The following is a 16,320-nucleotide window of genomic DNA, read 5'->3' as shown; positions in this document are numbered from 1 at the left end:
GCCCCTCCCTCCCCCGCGCATGCTCCCGCCGCCCTGCCGGCCCCCACCCCCCAGCCGCGCACATGTGCTCCCCAGCCGGGCGCATGGCGCGCTGCCGCCGCGCTGCCCCCCTCCCACCGCCCCCGCTGACGTCACGCGGCGCACGCGCCCTCCCCCGCCGGCCCCTCCCCAACACGGGCGGCGGGCGCGTGAGCAGCACCCGCCTCCCCCCCTCTCCCGCCCGCCTCTCCCCCGCCCCCAACGCGGCGGCGCATGCGCGCTGCGCGCCGTCGGTGCGTGGCGCTTGCGGCGTTCGGTGGGGGCGGGTGGGGCGGGGCGGGTATATATAGAGCGCGGCCGGGGCGGCGGCCTCCCCCTTGTCCCCCGGCCGCCGTCGGTGCTGCGTGCGCAGTGCGTGTGCTCCGGACACCGGGACACGCCGGCCCCGCCGCCGCACCCCCTTTATTACTTAAAAAAAAAAAAAAAAAAAAAAAAAAATTAAAAAATTTTAAAAAAATCCTAAAAAAAAAAAATCCTAAAAAAAAAAATCCTTAAAAAAAAAAATCCTTTAAAAAAATTGCTTAAAAAACAATACTTAAAAATAACCCGTCCTTCCTTCTGCAACCGGCCGGTTTTTGATATAAATAAGCCCGGTGAAGCGAAGAACCTCCCCCCCCCTCCCCCGGACCCGCACCCGGACCCGGCGCAGCCGAGAGGAGACACGGAGCGAGCCCGAGCCCGCACCGCCGAGCCCCGCACCGCAGCCGTTAAGTTCCGAAGCCGCCGCCGCCTCCCCGGGCCCTGACGGAGCGCCGGGCCGCCGCGGCCTCCTCGCGTCGCCAGCGCCTTCCCCCCTTCTCCCCGCGCCGGGAGACGGCGGCAGGATGAACCCCAGCGCCCCCAGCTACCCCATGGCGTCCCTCTACGTGGGGGACCTGCACCCCGATGTGACCGAGGCCATGCTCTACGAGAAGTTCAGCCCCGCCGGGCCCATCCTCTCCATCCGCGTCTGCAGGGACATGATCACCCGCCGGTCGCTCGGCTACGCCTATGTCAACTTCCAGCAGCCCGCCGACGGTAAGCCAGGATTTTTATTATTATTTTAATTTTTTATATATATATTTATTTATTATTTATTTTAAGGGGGGACGGGGGTGGGGGGGGGGGTGCGGGGAGCCATTTTGCCCCCTCCCGCCGGTCCCGGTCGCCGCATCCATTTTCCGGCGGCGCGGGGTGGGGCCGGAGGCCGGTTTTAATGGGGGGGGGGGGAGACCCTAAAAATGTTTTGGGGACGCACACAGGGACACACACACGCAGACAGGGCTGGAGTTGGCGGCTGACATGCGGCCTGCCTCGTGGCGGCAAAGGCGGGGGGGGGGGGGGGAGGCGCTTCCGCGAAGCGGGGTGGAGGGGAGGAATTCGTCAAAAAAAGCACAAAAAAGGGCAAAAAGAGCCCTGGGGAGGCCCCCCGGAGGCTGCCCCGGCTCGGCGGCTCCTGGGGTGGAGGCGTGGGGGTGGCCGTGGCCCGGGTTGTTGGGGCCGAAAGAGGGGGGGGGGGGGAGGCTGGCTGGGAGGAAGCGCGGTGGTCATTAGCAGCTTGTAATAAGTCCGCAGGAGCTGGGTGTGTGTGTGTGTGAGCGTGATTCACAGGCACAAGGAGGAAGTAGGACGGCCCAGGATCATCGGGAGTCCATGGAAGGTCCACTCCAGGAGCAGGCCGAAGCACTGGGGCAGATTTGTCACGTGTAGGGAAGCGGGGGGAATTATTTGGGCCTCCTCTGGCTGCTCTTTGCCATATCCTGGCCCGGTTGTCTTCGCGCTACACCCTGACGTCTTGTTTGTGAAGTTGCTTTTTTTTTTTCTCTGAAACTTGTCTTACGCGTAATGCTCCCATTTCTCTAAAGTTACATCAGCAGAGAAACTTCCTGTGTAGTTCTCACTAAGTCTCTGCGAAGTTCGGCCAACCAGCTCGCTCCTCCGGAGGGTATTGCTGTAAAAGAACCAAATCTGACCGATTTTAAGTTTTGTGGAGACCAATTAAAAAAAAAAAAAATTGGTCAGCTAGATCATATTTGATTTCAAGTACAGTTAAGTAAACAGCTTTCCATTATAATGGGTTTATTTTCAAGCATATGAAAGAGATTTGAATTACAAACTTTTCAGGCAATTAGATTAACTGGCTTTCAGAGTTGGCTTTAGTATGTAACCATTATCAGATCGGACTTCTGGTGCACCAACGTTATCTGTGTGTGAGTAGTAAAAGTTACTGTCTCATCTCTTTAATAAGGCATTTCATTTGCTATCAGCTCTCTCACTTCAGAGAGCTTTTAATTTATTCAGACAGCATTTAGGACAAGAGAATTTAAATGCTTGCCTTAACATTCTTTCCTTTCAGTTGATAAAAAAAACAAACTACAGTACGGTTTACTCTCAAAAAGCAAAATAAGTGGTCAGCACAGTTCAGCACCGTGATATGATAATGTCAGGGCAGAAGCTGAAGGTGATTCAAATGCTTTTCCTCCTTAGTAATGACAACTCCGCGAGGGTTGGCCTTGCCTTTGTGGTTACCTAAACAACCTCTTCAACCCTATGCTTTGTGACTTAGTTTTGTAATTTGCCAAATGGGGGGGGGGGGGGGGGGATAAATAGAGCTTTTTCACCTGAGCAGCATTTGCATTCAGAGTTTGAGAATGTGCCTCTTAGGAAAATGCTATTACTCCAAACCTGTAAGTATTTTTCTGACTTGAGGGATGGAGGTGTCCATGTTTGACACCCAGTCCGGTTCAGCTACGAGTATTTCTCGTCTGTATCAAACAGGCATGGGGCACCTCACTGGAAGCACTTGTTTAAAATGCGTGTCGATGATACCGTGTGATCGTACTTTTGCAAGAATTCAATGTTCTTGGCAAATACCTAGAAAGTGTTCGCTGATCTTTTTTGACAGATCGCACTTTCCTGAAACCTTGAAACATTTTCTGGAACCTTGAAATAGCAGCTTTGAGGATAAATGGTTATTCCTGTAGTCGTGTTGGTTTCTTTTTAATTCCAAGCTAGCTGCCTTTTCTTGGTTTAGCCTAATTCTTACCTACATCTCAGACTATGCTCATTAAACAGCCAGTAACAACTAGCTGGGCTTTTGAAAAGGCCTTTGAAGGTGTGCTTCATGTTACCAGCTGCCTGTAAACCAGGGATCTCAAAGCTCTTCCGAAAAGTAATTAGGCCGGATGACACACGTGTGAGGTATGCTCACATTTCATAGCTGTGACTTCTTCTCGCAATTTGAGTCATTGTCCGGAGTAAAGCCCGAGCAATCTTGTTTAATCACTAAACTAGCCTTACCCTTGAGTAATCGGAAACTGCAGTTTTCCCTTCAGATTTTTTTCAGTGGCTGCATTTCCAGAGGTTTATTATCTCGTGGCTATTCCAGCGTAGGTTTAGCACCGAGTGTGTATTTTGTGCGAATTTGAAGTTGCTGCGAAAGTTGACCGGCCAGTTGCTCGTGACTAAAACGGGAACCAGTGACTCATTCAATAAAAGCTCCAGCAGAATCAGCAAAAGTATAGCCTGGGTAGGTGTGTCCTCTTGGTAACAAGGTAACTACTGAATTGAATTGTCCCCCTGCAAACCAGTCCAAGGGTTCCTATGGCAAGCAGCTGCAGTGTGATGAAAGTAAGCCAATTTTACTGCTTACAAAAATCTTCCTGAGTAGCAGCTTATACCTAGTATAAAGTATGTAAAGTATTCCGGTAATCTGTTAAAGTATATTGTGGTATGACTGTGGCGCCGGTTAAGCTGAAGTCTTCCTATTTCTTGTACTTCCACTCCACGGAAAAGATGAGGAGACTTTCCCTGCTGTCCTTGTCCTCATGGAGAAATTGTATCAGCCTAAGATACCTGCTCACTGCTCCTTCAGTTTGCAAAGGCTGGTGTGGAATCAGCCACTGGCACTGGCTTCAGATCAGACATTTGGGAAGCATGGCCATGAGCACATTCCTGAGGAGTTTCAGGATTATTCTAGAAGCAATTAGCATGAATTAGAAAAGCCTCTTTTTCTAGTAAAAGCAGGCCCTGTTGCTACTTCTGGAAATAATGAACTGTTTATTACTGGCACTTTTGCTGGTGCTGGCAGTAATAATTTTAATGACTTCCAGGGCAATCCCAAAGTGTTAGATGTTTCTACTGCAGCAAGCCTGATATCCACAACTCGTTGTTCTGTTTGGCCAGCAGGTTTTTTAGTAATTTGGTGTTCTAGTACTCTTTGTTTCTAATTACCAGTAACCAAAGCTGGCTCCTTCTCTCCTGCTTGATTTATACAGAAGTTTGTGAAAGCTTTGTTAACTTACACAAAAGATTGGCAGTGCTTCTATTTTTGTGGCTTCAGCTCTGAATCAGTTGTTGACTGTCGTGTGACTGTAGTAGTAGTTTCTGCAGATGATTTTTAACAAGAAAATGACTTTTACCTGTCTGTCTAGTTAACCTCTACAGATGTCTGTCTTCAAATTCATTTGTGATCTGAAAACACGGCAGTAAAGGAGATGACATGGTGTATTAGCTGAACGGAGGCCAACTGCACGTTTTCTTTGGCCATAATATCCAGCAGCATAGCCAAATACATAAGCAGCACTAAAAGGAGAATCAAAAAAAAAGAAGATTTTGGTTGGGTTCGGCAACGTGGTTGGCCTTTGGTCCTTCTGAGAAAGACAAATAAGTGACATGGTTACTGGCTTTAATACTAAATGGTTTCGCTCTTGTTAACGTCGTGTTGCCCTGCTGTATGCAGAGAGCAGTGAAATGAATTGGTACCGATGGCTGTGACCTCAGGTATTTACTGGGGCTTTTTTCAGTGTTCTTCCAGACAGACAGGAACAAAACTGGGAAGGAGCTAGTGTAGGGAGATCATGTCTGCTGTAATTTAGAGCTGTCTCTCTTTCTTGCTTAAGTATATTGTTGACTTAAAACATCATAGACACGTCTTGTTGCTTTGAAGAGACATGAAAACTGAGGACGTCTTGACACTTCCCTGTCTAAATATACTGAGGTCTTAAATTCAGGCTTTGAAAAGTTAGTTATGGAGTTCTACTGGAAAAACTGCTCCTCTGGAGTCACAAAACCTTACATTAGCTCGTTTTGCTGTTTTAATGCTTGTTCCTTCTTTTGTTCCTCCCTCATATGTATTTCATCATGAGCTTTTAATATACATTATTTGAGATTTTTAAAGTAAAGTACTATTTTTACTTCTCTTTGAACTGTCCCCGGCCTGGAAGTCCATTGCAGATCTTTATTTTTTTGTCCCTAAAGTGTTGCGTTGGAAAGCTGCTTGAACTGCACCTGGCTCAGTTGCAAAGCAGTTCTGTCAGTTCAGGGCTACTGCTGTCTTAGGAGTTGGTATGTAAATGTTTGCAGAAGTACTAGTATGGGCACAAGTTGTACCCCTAAAGCATTTTTTGATACAATATGGTCAGCTGCTCTTGTACAAATGTAAAAACCTTTCCTCCTGGGGAGTAGGTCATAATTGCCATCAGTTGATAGACTTTCTCCTGTCCGGGTACCATTTTTTCATGGTGGGGTACAATCACTTGGGCTACTGGGATTTCTACTGCTTATTCAGCTAACCCGTGCTCCTTCCTGTTTCTTCGGCACAGCTTTTGCTGAGGAGTTTTTGCTGGTTTTTACTTGCAGAAAAGAGGGGGGGTTATCTGCATTGGAAGTTTGGATTTGCGTCTTGGTGGTTATGATGCTAGACTTAAAATAGCTAAACATTTTTGAAGAAGGGTACTCAAAATGCTGGTTATGCACTTGCTAAAGCAACTTTAGTGTTTCCTAGTAACTCCATGATGTCTTTCCAGCTGAACGAGCTTTGGATACCATGAACTTTGATGTCATTAAAGGCAAACCAGTGCGCATCATGTGGTCTCAGCGCGATCCATCTCTACGCAAAAGCGGTGTAGGAAACATCTTCATCAAAAACTTGGACAAATCAATTGATAACAAAGCTTTGTATGACACATTTTCTGCTTTTGGAAACATCCTTTCTTGTAAGGTTAGTGCAAAGTTATGGGTACATTTAATGGTTTGGCATTTCGGGGCGGGGGGGAAATACATGCTGGAAACATTCCATGGCTATTACAGCAAAGTTTTTCTTTAATAGGTGGTATGTGATGAAAATGGATCCAAGGGTTATGGATTCGTACATTTTGAGACACAAGAAGCTGCAGAAAGAGCTATTGAAAAAATGAATGGTATGCTGCTTAATGACCGCAAAGTGTAAGTACATAAATACGGAGCTGTAGATCAACAGACTGAAACTCTAAAGTAGACATGGACTTAAAGCTTACCTAGAAAAGACAGGTTGTTCTAAATATTTCTAATTTAAAATGATTTAGAATTTCTGTGCCAGGAATACTACAGACTGTATTACCTACCTATTCTAAAGCCAGAATATGTTCAGAAAACTCTGCTAATGCACTTCAGGAAAGAAAAAAGTTGTGTTGTCTTAGAAGTCAGTGCTGTAATGAGGGTTTGGGAACTTCTCTCTTCTGATTTTACTGTTCTGAGATAAAGTACAACACTTACCAAAGTTGTGTGTTGGGTATGTCACTGTTTTTAAGTGAATCTTAGGGTGCTGAAGCTACTAAATCTTGAATAGTGGTCTGATTATACTGAATGTTCTTAATGTCTGTTAAGAGACATACCTGGGGAACAGGAGTAGAAAATAAAACTGATGAAAACAATGGTTTAAAAAGTAACTGTTCTGTACTATAGGGAAAAAACGATCTTTTGGCAATTGGTTAGTGATACCTAGGCTGGGCTGGGGGGGGTGAGTGTGCCTCACAGCTGTGCTTAAGGGATCATTATGGTATTTGGTATAGTTGCAAAAGAATAGCTCTGTAAATACTTCGGTGGCTTTGGAAAAAAGGATAACAGAAATCAGCATCAGCTTACCCTTGTGGATTATTTTTACATGGGTGGATCAAGCCATGCACAGGGAGAGCAAATCTTTTGAAACTTTTCCCTCTTGCTCTGTGCTTGGCTGGCATACTGTGGATGTTTTTACTTGGTTTGCTCTTTATATAACCTTTTTGAATCGGTAAAAATGTCAGCATATAGTCATAAACCACAGTATTTACATAAACTTTGTTTAATAAAATGCATCATAAAAGCTAGTTTTGCTTTGAATTTCTATTCAAGGTAGGTTTTTAAAAGTGAATTAAAATATTCTGCTCACTGTCAAAAACTGCTGAACACGTTGCTGAACAATATTGTTCTTATCCTTGGTTACTACGGATCTGGTAAAGTTGTCAGTACTGAAGAAAATGTTGAGCTACTGTGTGCTGCATTATTGAATTGGTTAGGTTTGGAACTATGAAAGTTCAGATGGTGATTAGGGAATAAAAGTCTGTAACCAGAAATCGGTGTATCTTGCACTCTTGTAACTTCTGTACTAGAGGAGTTCCTTGGATTGTAGGGTGTTCTGTTCAGCCTCTGTTCCTTCTCTGCCAGTGAGCTGACCTTTAGTGTTCCCAGCCAACTTGCAATGATATTTGACTACAGAGCAAGTTGCACTATTTATTTCTCCGTGCCTATTGAGAGAGGTGGGGGAAAACAAGGGTTTGCTTTGATGCAGGCTGGAAAGGTGTATAAGGGCATGCAGAAGGTTAGTTAAATAGCCCTTGCTTAAAAGCTAGGTTGGAGAATGGTAACTGTTTTAAGGCTGCCAAGCTTTTAGTATGACAGATTATGCTGGTATCTGGAATTTCAGTTTACTTAGTACTCTTTCCCATTGTCCGTGTGTCTCCTGATGTCAAAGGCTGCACAAGAGCAAACAATATTGCCAATAGTTCGAAAGTGTTTTTGTGCTAGTAATTGTGATAAGCACACTAATATAGAAAAGGATAGTAAAATTGTTTTTGATGGTTTTATTTTGAATATTTTACTTAAAGAATTTCATGCCTATAATGAATAATGAGACTGATTAAGAATAAAGCATGCCAGATGATTAAAGCAAGTCTGTCAAGGTGTTAAAATTTACTTTGATCTATCCTATTCTGTTCTTCTGCAACTAGATTTGTTGGAAGGTTTAAATCTCGTAAGGAACGCGAGGCAGAGCTTGGAGCCAGAGCAAAGGAATTCACCAATGTTTACATCAAGAATTTTGGAGAAGACATGGATGATGAGAGACTTAAGGAACTCTTTGGCAAGTTTGGTAATGTCTTATGCTTTGAGTTTATATAAACACCAGTGAACTTCAGCTCTTATAGCTGTATGGTGCTTTATAATAGGAGGAATCAAATGGCTGTCTGAAGTTTTTATTTTAAAAGTATGGAAAACTTAGTACTTCATTTTGAATTTGAAATTGTAATTATATCCACTAAAGAATTTTAAATGGCCATAATAGAATATATAATCCTCCTATCAGAACCGTTTGATAATTTAAAAATGTCTGGTCTTTTTAATGGGTTTTGCAAACTCTTTAAGCTGTAACTAGAAGTGTTTTCTGTTCTAGTACAGATTGATGTTGCAAGTTCTGTACAGGAAGCATGAGAAATGAGTTTCCTGTAGCTTTTTCACTTTGCAGACTTAGCTTTATTCAAGGTATCTCTGTTTTCATTACTTGGTTACATTGTGATGGTTTCCTTACTCTGAAATTATAAGGAGCTTTGCCATTGGCAAGCTGTTCGGTTCTGTCTTGACCCTCATTTATGCTCAGGGCAGAGTTATGGTAGGCATATGATGTATATGATGTGTCACCATTGAGTTAGGAAGTTAGTTCCTTTATCCAGTTAGATTCTTACATTGCTTTATAGGCTGTATCTGTTATCTTCAGCCTCATGGCTTTTTGTTGGATTTTCTCCTGTGCTTTGCTGTTCTCCAGTGGATATCGTGCAAACCAAGGCAGAGCCTTGTATGTGAGATATTGTATTGCAACAGTATAGCAGCATTCACAGGAAATTCCTTTCCACTGTTATGTTTGTGGATGAAATGGTAGCAAATTTTGCTCATGTCTCCCTCAATTGAGTCTGAACTACAACTTTCGAAGGTTCGAAAGAGCTGAGCTCTCACCAGGATGAAGAGGTGTGAAGCACAGGGCTAATAGAAGGCCCTCCTCTCCAGGTTTCAATACCTGTTTGAAAGGACAGAAGTACTAACACTTCTTAAACATCATGGGTTTTCTCCATTAAAATTACTTCACTTTGAAGTTAAATTCCTACCTCATTTTGGCTGAAAATGCAGTAGTTAAGAAATTCAGCATGGCAGACATCAGCCATAAAGGCTGTAGTTCAGCATAAGGGCAAATCAGCAATTTTGTATTAATGGATGGTGTTTACTAGATACTATCATTGGTGTAGGAGTCTTTTGTAGTATAAATGCAGAAACTAAATATTAAAACTTCTAAACAGTGTTCAAGACATGAGGAGAATATGCTCTGTATACACCACGTAAAGTATTTCATTCTCTTCTTAGGTCCTGCCTTAAGTGTGAAAGTTATGACTGATGAGAGTGGAAAATCCAAAGGCTTCGGCTTCGTTAGTTTTGAAAGACATGAAGATGCCCAAAAAGTAAGCTTTTGTACTTCATGTTAGGAATTCTGTAACCTGAGACTCAAATAATAAGTTTCATTGAGTGCTTTGGAATCTTGTGAATTCATTAAGGGCTTTTAATTGGTCAAGAACACTGCAAAAGCAGGTATCTTCCTAAATGACTGAACATAGCTGATATCACTTAAAATGCTTTCTTTTGAGGAAACGTCAGTTGATTTGAAGAGCCTATTAAGTTAAGGTACTCCAAGAAAGGCCCTGTTGTAGTTGGGCTTGAAGGTTTTGATGAGGTTTGGATTCCTTCATGCTGGGCAACATGCAAGCATAGTAAATTATTACATCCCTGCAAAACCCAGATGAATCATAGGATCCAATTTGGTTGCACAAAGCATTTGTGCAACTGCAAAGCAGAAAGGATGGAGGTTTTGAACTTCAGGACTGCAAAGTCAGCAGGAAAGCTATTAGTTTTATAGAGTACGTTTGGCATAGCTGTAAGAAAATAGCCTTGTGATTTCACTTTTACCTTGAAAAGTAACTATGGAACAAGAGTCCTATTAATTTGTGTGTATGTCTATAACATGCCAGTGTGCTGTATAATTTAATTCGTTGGCAGCTGTTGCTTTGATGCGTCAGTTTGCTGTGGCAGGAAGGACATAGCATTAGGAGAAAAAAGCAGCGCAGAGCAGATCAGGGCCAACAAATGAAGTTTGCTTTTCAAAAGGCATTTCTGTGATTTCTCAGTAGTGCGAGTGCACAAGCAAAAAGCTGGAACAAATCCTGTCTTAAATGTGCATTTTTCTCAGTCTTGCATACATTCATCAATGAATTGCTTCTCTCACAGCAGTCAGGATCACACATGGTGTGTTTCAAATAACTTAGAATACCAATGCCTCAGTAAATGTGATTTTTATATTTGAATTACTTTTTTATATGCGTGGAGAACACTGAAATATAAACCTAACCTCTCGTTTATTAATGAAGGCTGTAGATGAGATGAATGGGAAGGAGCTCAACGGGAAACAAATCTATGTTGGCCGGGCTCAGAAAAAAGTCGAAAGACAGACGGAGCTGAAGCGTAAATTTGAGCAAATGAAGCAGGACAGGATCACCAGATACCAGGTTTGCTTTTAATTCAAGAAGACTACCTTTATTTTTAGATTTATGCAAGTCATTTGCTTTTAAAAATAACTTTACTTTTTTTTTTAGGGTGTAAACCTTTACGTGAAAAATCTTGATGATGGCATTGATGATGAACGCCTTCGAAAAGAATTCTCCCCATTTGGTACAATCACTAGTGCAAAGGTAAAGTTTGTAGATTGCACTCCTTTTGTTGGTGAATGATGATCCTTCACTAAGGAAGAGCAATTTATTGCCTTGACTGACAGAAATGTGACCCAATCGCCTATCATTGCTACTGTTTTATATACAGGGGCTTCTGTTTTCTTGATTTTTGTACATCTCAGATTAAATACATCATGCTATTGTCCTTTCTTAAACTGCATATTGCTGCACATGAGTTCGAGAAAAATTACATCTGTCCATTGCAATGGTATGCTCAGGGTTACTTCAGTGAGATTTTCATCTGTATTCACTAAAGAAATAGCTTGTTCAGCAGTGGTACTCCTTTTTTTTTTTTTATAAATCCATTCAGTAAAACAAGCCTGTGGTGTCACTTGTATAGTAAGCTGAAAAAGGAAACCTGTGTAAGTTGAATAGGGATAGACGTAACATTCTCTTGTTTAAAAACTGTGCTTTGTACTTGGCAGGTCATGATGGAAGGTGGGCGCAGCAAAGGATTTGGGTTTGTATGCTTTTCATCACCAGAAGAAGCCACCAAAGCTGTCACAGAGATGAATGGTAGAATCGTGGCTACTAAACCATTATATGTAGCTCTAGCGCAGCGTAAAGAAGAGCGCCAAGCTCATCTCACCAACCAGTATATGCAGAGAATGGCAAGTGTAAGAGCAGTACCTAATCCTGTAATCAACCCCTACCAGCCAGCACCTCCTTCAGGTTACTTCATGGCAGCTATCCCACAGGTATGTATAGAGATAAGTAACTGAATGTTTTGTACCCTGTATAAAACTTGTTTAGATTTAAGAGTAAATAAGACAATTAGAATGTATTCATAGCAGAAAGGTGATGGACTGTTCAGTATGCCCTCAGAAGATAACAAAAGTACATGATGTTTTCACATTTGACAGACTCAGAACCGTGCTGCATACTATCCTACTAATCAACTTGCTCAACTTGCTAGACCTAGTCCTCGCTGGACTGCTCAGGGTGCCAGACCTCATCGTAAGTCACTTCTTTACTCTTCCAGCGGTTGTAGTAAACGCGATAGCCTTTACCTTCGAAATTTTACATGCATTTTCATGGTATTAGTGTCTTTGCCATGTTATGATATTCCTTCTATACTCTCCTCACCATGCAGTGTTTCAGTGTGTAATGTGAGATACCTTTCCTAAAACAGCATTCCAAAACATGCCTGGTGCTATCCGCCCAGCAGCGCCCAGACCACCATTTAGTACCATGAGACCGGCTTCTTCACAAGTTCCACGAGTCATGTCAACACAGCGTGTTGGTGAGTTTCACGTACAAAAACTTACACTTAAAACATAAAACCTTTTTTTAAATTTTGCTGGTTCAGAATCTCAAACATAAGATCAGTGTCATACGTGGTACTGCTGCTCTCCTTTTCCAGCTCTGACTAGATTGGTAAGCCAGTATCACCTTTTACTAGCTTCTTAAATTGTCCCAGCAAAGAGTGAAAATCAGACTCCAGATGTGGTCCTGTCTCTAGCAGTGAACAGTTCTTGCTTTATTGTCCATTTCAGTAGTATTGTATGAGAGTTTTTACCATTTCTAAATATCAGTGTGGCAATTTAATAAGTTGCATGTAAAAACGCTGAGATGATCCAATTTCAGCTCTTAACTATTTGTAATAGAATATTGTGAGCTGCTATCGTGCAGAATCTGCACATCACTGAATGAACCAGAACTGATTGTAATGGAGTCTTAACTGAGAACATATTAGGTGGTGTTTTTAGCTGTCTACTTCATGAGAGTATCCTTTTTTTAGGATGACTGTTGACAGTGTGTACGCTCAGGAAATCATGTCCTTTGAGGTTGGGATGAAACTACATCAGTACTCAACCAAAAGTGAATTGTTCCCTCACACATCTTCCTAGAGCATTAAAAAAAAAGTGACTGGAGAGTAACAACCAGTAGATTTCTAGATTTGAACCTTCAGATGGGACCAGTGATGTGACAATATGACTGAGATGAATCTGTAATGCAATACCTAAATTATGTATTTGGTTTTGGTTGTTTCAACTTTTGTACAGTGTATGCTAAATTAAATGTGGAACGGTTCATAAACAGAATTGTTATCTTTTCAGCTAATACATCAACACAAACAATGGGTCCACGTCCTGCAGCAGCAGCTACTGCAGCTACTCCTGCTGTACGCACAGTACCACAATACAAATATGCTGCAGGTGTTCGCAATCCTCAGCAGCATCTTAATACACAGCCACAGGTTGCTATGCAGCAGGTATGTAATTTTAGGAACTGGTCATGCTTTTGCTGGTTTTTTTGCAGATGAAAGGCAGGGGTGTTTATGATTAAGAGGTTCCTTTGTAAGAGTTTCCTTTGTTATTGTAGAATTGAGGCTCTGCATTATGGCACCAGCTTACAGCCTTGGGGCTTTGTGTATTTCAAGGTCACCTGGGATGGGATGGGACCTATGTTACTTCATATTTTCCAGTTGCTTGATACTTTAGCCTGAATTTTCCGTGTTTGCTCCACAGTGGAGTGGTTGACGCTAATCTCCAGCATCACTGAGCTCTAACCAACACTACTTGATTAAATTGACTTGATAGTCATTTTTTTTCCAGGTTTCTGACAGTGTAGGCATTGTTTGTGCTGAGTTATATAACAGCAGATACTTGAAGCTGCATATAATTATAACGTAGAATTTAATTTTGAAATGGTGTAATTTTGCAGCCTGCTGTCCATGTGCAAGGTCAGGAACCATTGACTGCTTCCATGTTGGCTTCTGCCCCACCGCAAGAACAAAAGCAGATGTTAGGTATGTACATGGTCTCTCTCCTGATGCCTTGTAGTGGAAGAACACTCTGAGTACTCCAAAATGCAGAATAAATGGTTTTAGGAGTAGAACAAAGAGGAAGTTGTTGCCCTTTTCCCTTGAATCTAAGCTGTGTTCATCAGATGAGATCTGTGACTCCTGGTAACTGTTTTTCTAGGTGAACGTCTATTTCCTCTTATTCAAAGCATGCACCCTACTCTGGCGGGTAAGATCACTGGTATGCTGTTGGAGATTGACAACTCTGAACTCCTTCACATGCTTGAGTCTCCTGAATCTCTTCGTTCGAAGGTGGGTGGGCCTTTGCCTCCTGCTAATTTCATAAGCAATTAAATCTACTGTGATTGAGCAGGCGTTTATGCTGGCATGGTGGAGTAGTGGCAGTGCAACATTGGCCCCAGGGTGACAAGTTAGAATATTCTGTTTTGGTGGGTGGCAGTGACGTATGTTAGCATGAACTGGAACTAATGTTATCCTTGTTAATGATACAGGTATTGTTTGTATGTATAATTTAAACCACTTCATAAACTTAGAAATAATTAAGCTTCCCTCTGTTAATTTTTTTTTACTTCCCAGGTTGATGAAGCTGTAGCCGTACTACAAGCCCACCAAGCTAAAGAGGCTGCTCAAAAGGCAGTTAATAACCCCACTGGGGTTCCAAGTGTTTAATAAGTAAGTTTTCTGAGGAATGCAGAATGCTTTATAGGGTGAGTAGGGCAATAGTCCCTAGTCCATGGCCTTACAAGCAATGTGATTCCAAGCTCGGTATCATTTGCAGCCACGGAAAGTAGAAGCCGCAGCCATGGTGGTAGGATAGTTTTGTGCTCTATGCTGTTGTCCAGTTCAACTCTTGGTTAGCAAATGCTACCAACACTTCATCGTGCGTATTTAACTGGAATTAGAGCATTGTTCCTACCAGCATATTTAGCTGGTACTACTTTTGGGCACGCCTGCAAAAGCGAGAAGTTCTGTCAAATGTTGCTGTTCATATTGTTAAACAGGAACTTAAACAAATTGTGGAGGAAGTAAGCGTAAATGATAGTAAGTCCTACTGTTCCTTACATGTTCCTTAATGGCAGTTAAAATATTGATTACTTTTTCTGAGTGGTTAATATCTTAATTTTGCATGACAAGAAGAGCCAAAAGGTGTTACCGTTACAGTTTCAAAAGTGGAAAAATGTTGTGGAGTTAGGGATAATGTAGGCGTCTATTCTCCATTCAGTCCCATTAGGTTTTGCCTGTATGTGAACTTTTCACATTCATAACTATCAGCTGAAAAGGCCTGCTTTTAAATTTGATCACTCAAAGTCTTCATTTTTCTTGGTCTCCTTCCTGCAGGCATGAAATGGTCTTTTGGAGGCAGGATGAGTCATGCTTTTTCCATGCTTTTTTCCTTTCTTTTTTGTTTGTGACACTTTCACACTGGAGATTAAAAAGTGTTGAATAGTTGTCTGGCCTAAACTAAGCTGCCCAAACTTTGAAAACATTACTCCTTGTGTTCTGTGATGTTTTAGTAATAGGAATTTGAAAATACTGTAATTGTTTGAGCTGTGGTATGCTGACCTTAGAGTAGAGGTCTCTGCTCTGCAATCAGGTTAGTTGCAGTAACAAAGTCTTGTGCCTAGCCCTTGTCCAAGGCTGGGCTGTGCAGAGTACTGTTTAGTTTTAGACTTCGTTCTATCTTGCAAATTATTACAGACTTGAGGTACTTAAATATCTCTAAAAAGTGCGGTATCTGTCTCTGTGATATCCTGCTCGTAAAGAACTTTGGTATGATCAATATTGTGAAAGTACAAAGTATTATCAGGCTTAGAGTTGCAGAAAGCAAGGTGCTGCTTTGATTTTAATACCTAACAGCATTGTTTTTGTTTACAGAAAGATCCGGGAACTACAATCTAGAACTTCGCTTCACCGAAGAAAAAAAAATCTAAACATGGAAAAACTATTAAATATTGAGAAAAACATTGCAAAATATAAAATAAATAAAAAAAGGAAAGGAAACTTCGAAGCTTATGTACAGAGCAATGCCGGGGCTAGTAAAACAAATGCTAGTCCTAGATTACTTATTGATTTAAAATTAAAAAAAAATAGTAAAATAAAAAATACAAATTAATGTTTTATAAACCCGGGGGAAAAAGAATTTTCAGCACAGTAAAAAAAAAAATTTAAAGCATTCCTTTCTTTAATTTTGTAATTCTTTACTGTGGAAAAGCTCAGAGTATCACCACTGTTTTAGTTGACAGTGAGAATTGATAGCTGAGCAAAGAAACGTAATTTGGATTATAAAATTCTTGGTTTAATAAAAATTCCTTAAACACTGATTTACTTGTCATGGTTTTTGTACAGTGTCTTCCTGATAAGGTAGTGTTTCAGAATATAGAGTTAGAATCCAACTTGAGTATGTTTTAGCAGTTTGGCAGATTAGCCTGTGTTTAGCCACCTGTTACTGGTAATATAAATTCAGGCTTTAAACAAAAAGAGCAGGTAGATCCACATCTGGGTTTAAAATCCTTCATAGCATGATGTCTGGGCTCTTGTCAGTGTCTAATTAGAAGTAGCCCTTGAAATATTGTACCTTGGTGGAAGGAAGAACCTCCATATAGGTCGCCTGCTGTTTCTTTGGAGTTAACACTGAACGTGGCAATAACTTCACTGTGGCTGAGATGGAGGCAGAGTAGTGCGGATACAGGTGAACGA

At 41.8% G+C, this 16,320-nt stretch overlaps 1 protein-coding gene across 2 annotated transcripts; it reads left to right on the top strand.

Annotated features, from left to right (window-relative positions):
* Positions 1-307: 307 nt before the first annotated feature.
* On the top strand, positions 308-15,944 carry PABPC1 (poly(A) binding protein cytoplasmic 1). Of its 2 annotated transcripts, none has more exons than XM_035546401.2 (15): positions 308-1,056; positions 5,826-6,019; positions 6,128-6,243; positions 8,043-8,173; positions 9,442-9,536; positions 10,497-10,634; positions 10,722-10,817; positions 11,282-11,554; positions 11,720-11,813; positions 11,989-12,099; positions 12,917-13,071; positions 13,524-13,608; positions 13,784-13,914; positions 14,200-14,295; positions 15,499-15,944. In XM_035546401.2, exons 1-14 carry the CDS (start codon positions 864-866, stop codon positions 14,290-14,292), a joined length of 1,905 nt encoding a protein of 634 aa, XP_035402294.1. In that variant the 5' UTR covers positions 308-863; the 3' UTR covers positions 14,293-14,295; positions 15,499-15,944. The 2 variants fall into 2 exon arrangements, with proteins under 2 accessions (XP_035402294.1, XP_035402292.1); XM_035546399.1 differs by having other exon boundaries at positions 8,043-8,182.
* The last annotated feature ends 376 nt before the right edge of the window (positions 15,945-16,320 follow it).

The sequence above is a fragment of the Cygnus atratus genome, chromosome 2 (assembly GCF_013377495.2).
Source record: "Cygnus atratus isolate AKBS03 ecotype Queensland, Australia chromosome 2, CAtr_DNAZoo_HiC_assembly, whole genome shotgun sequence".
Classification (NCBI taxonomy): Eukaryota; Metazoa; Chordata; class Aves; order Anseriformes; family Anatidae; genus Cygnus; species Cygnus atratus.
The sequence above is the reverse complement of the archived record's forward strand: the minus strand, read 5'-3'. Positions and strand labels throughout refer to the sequence as shown.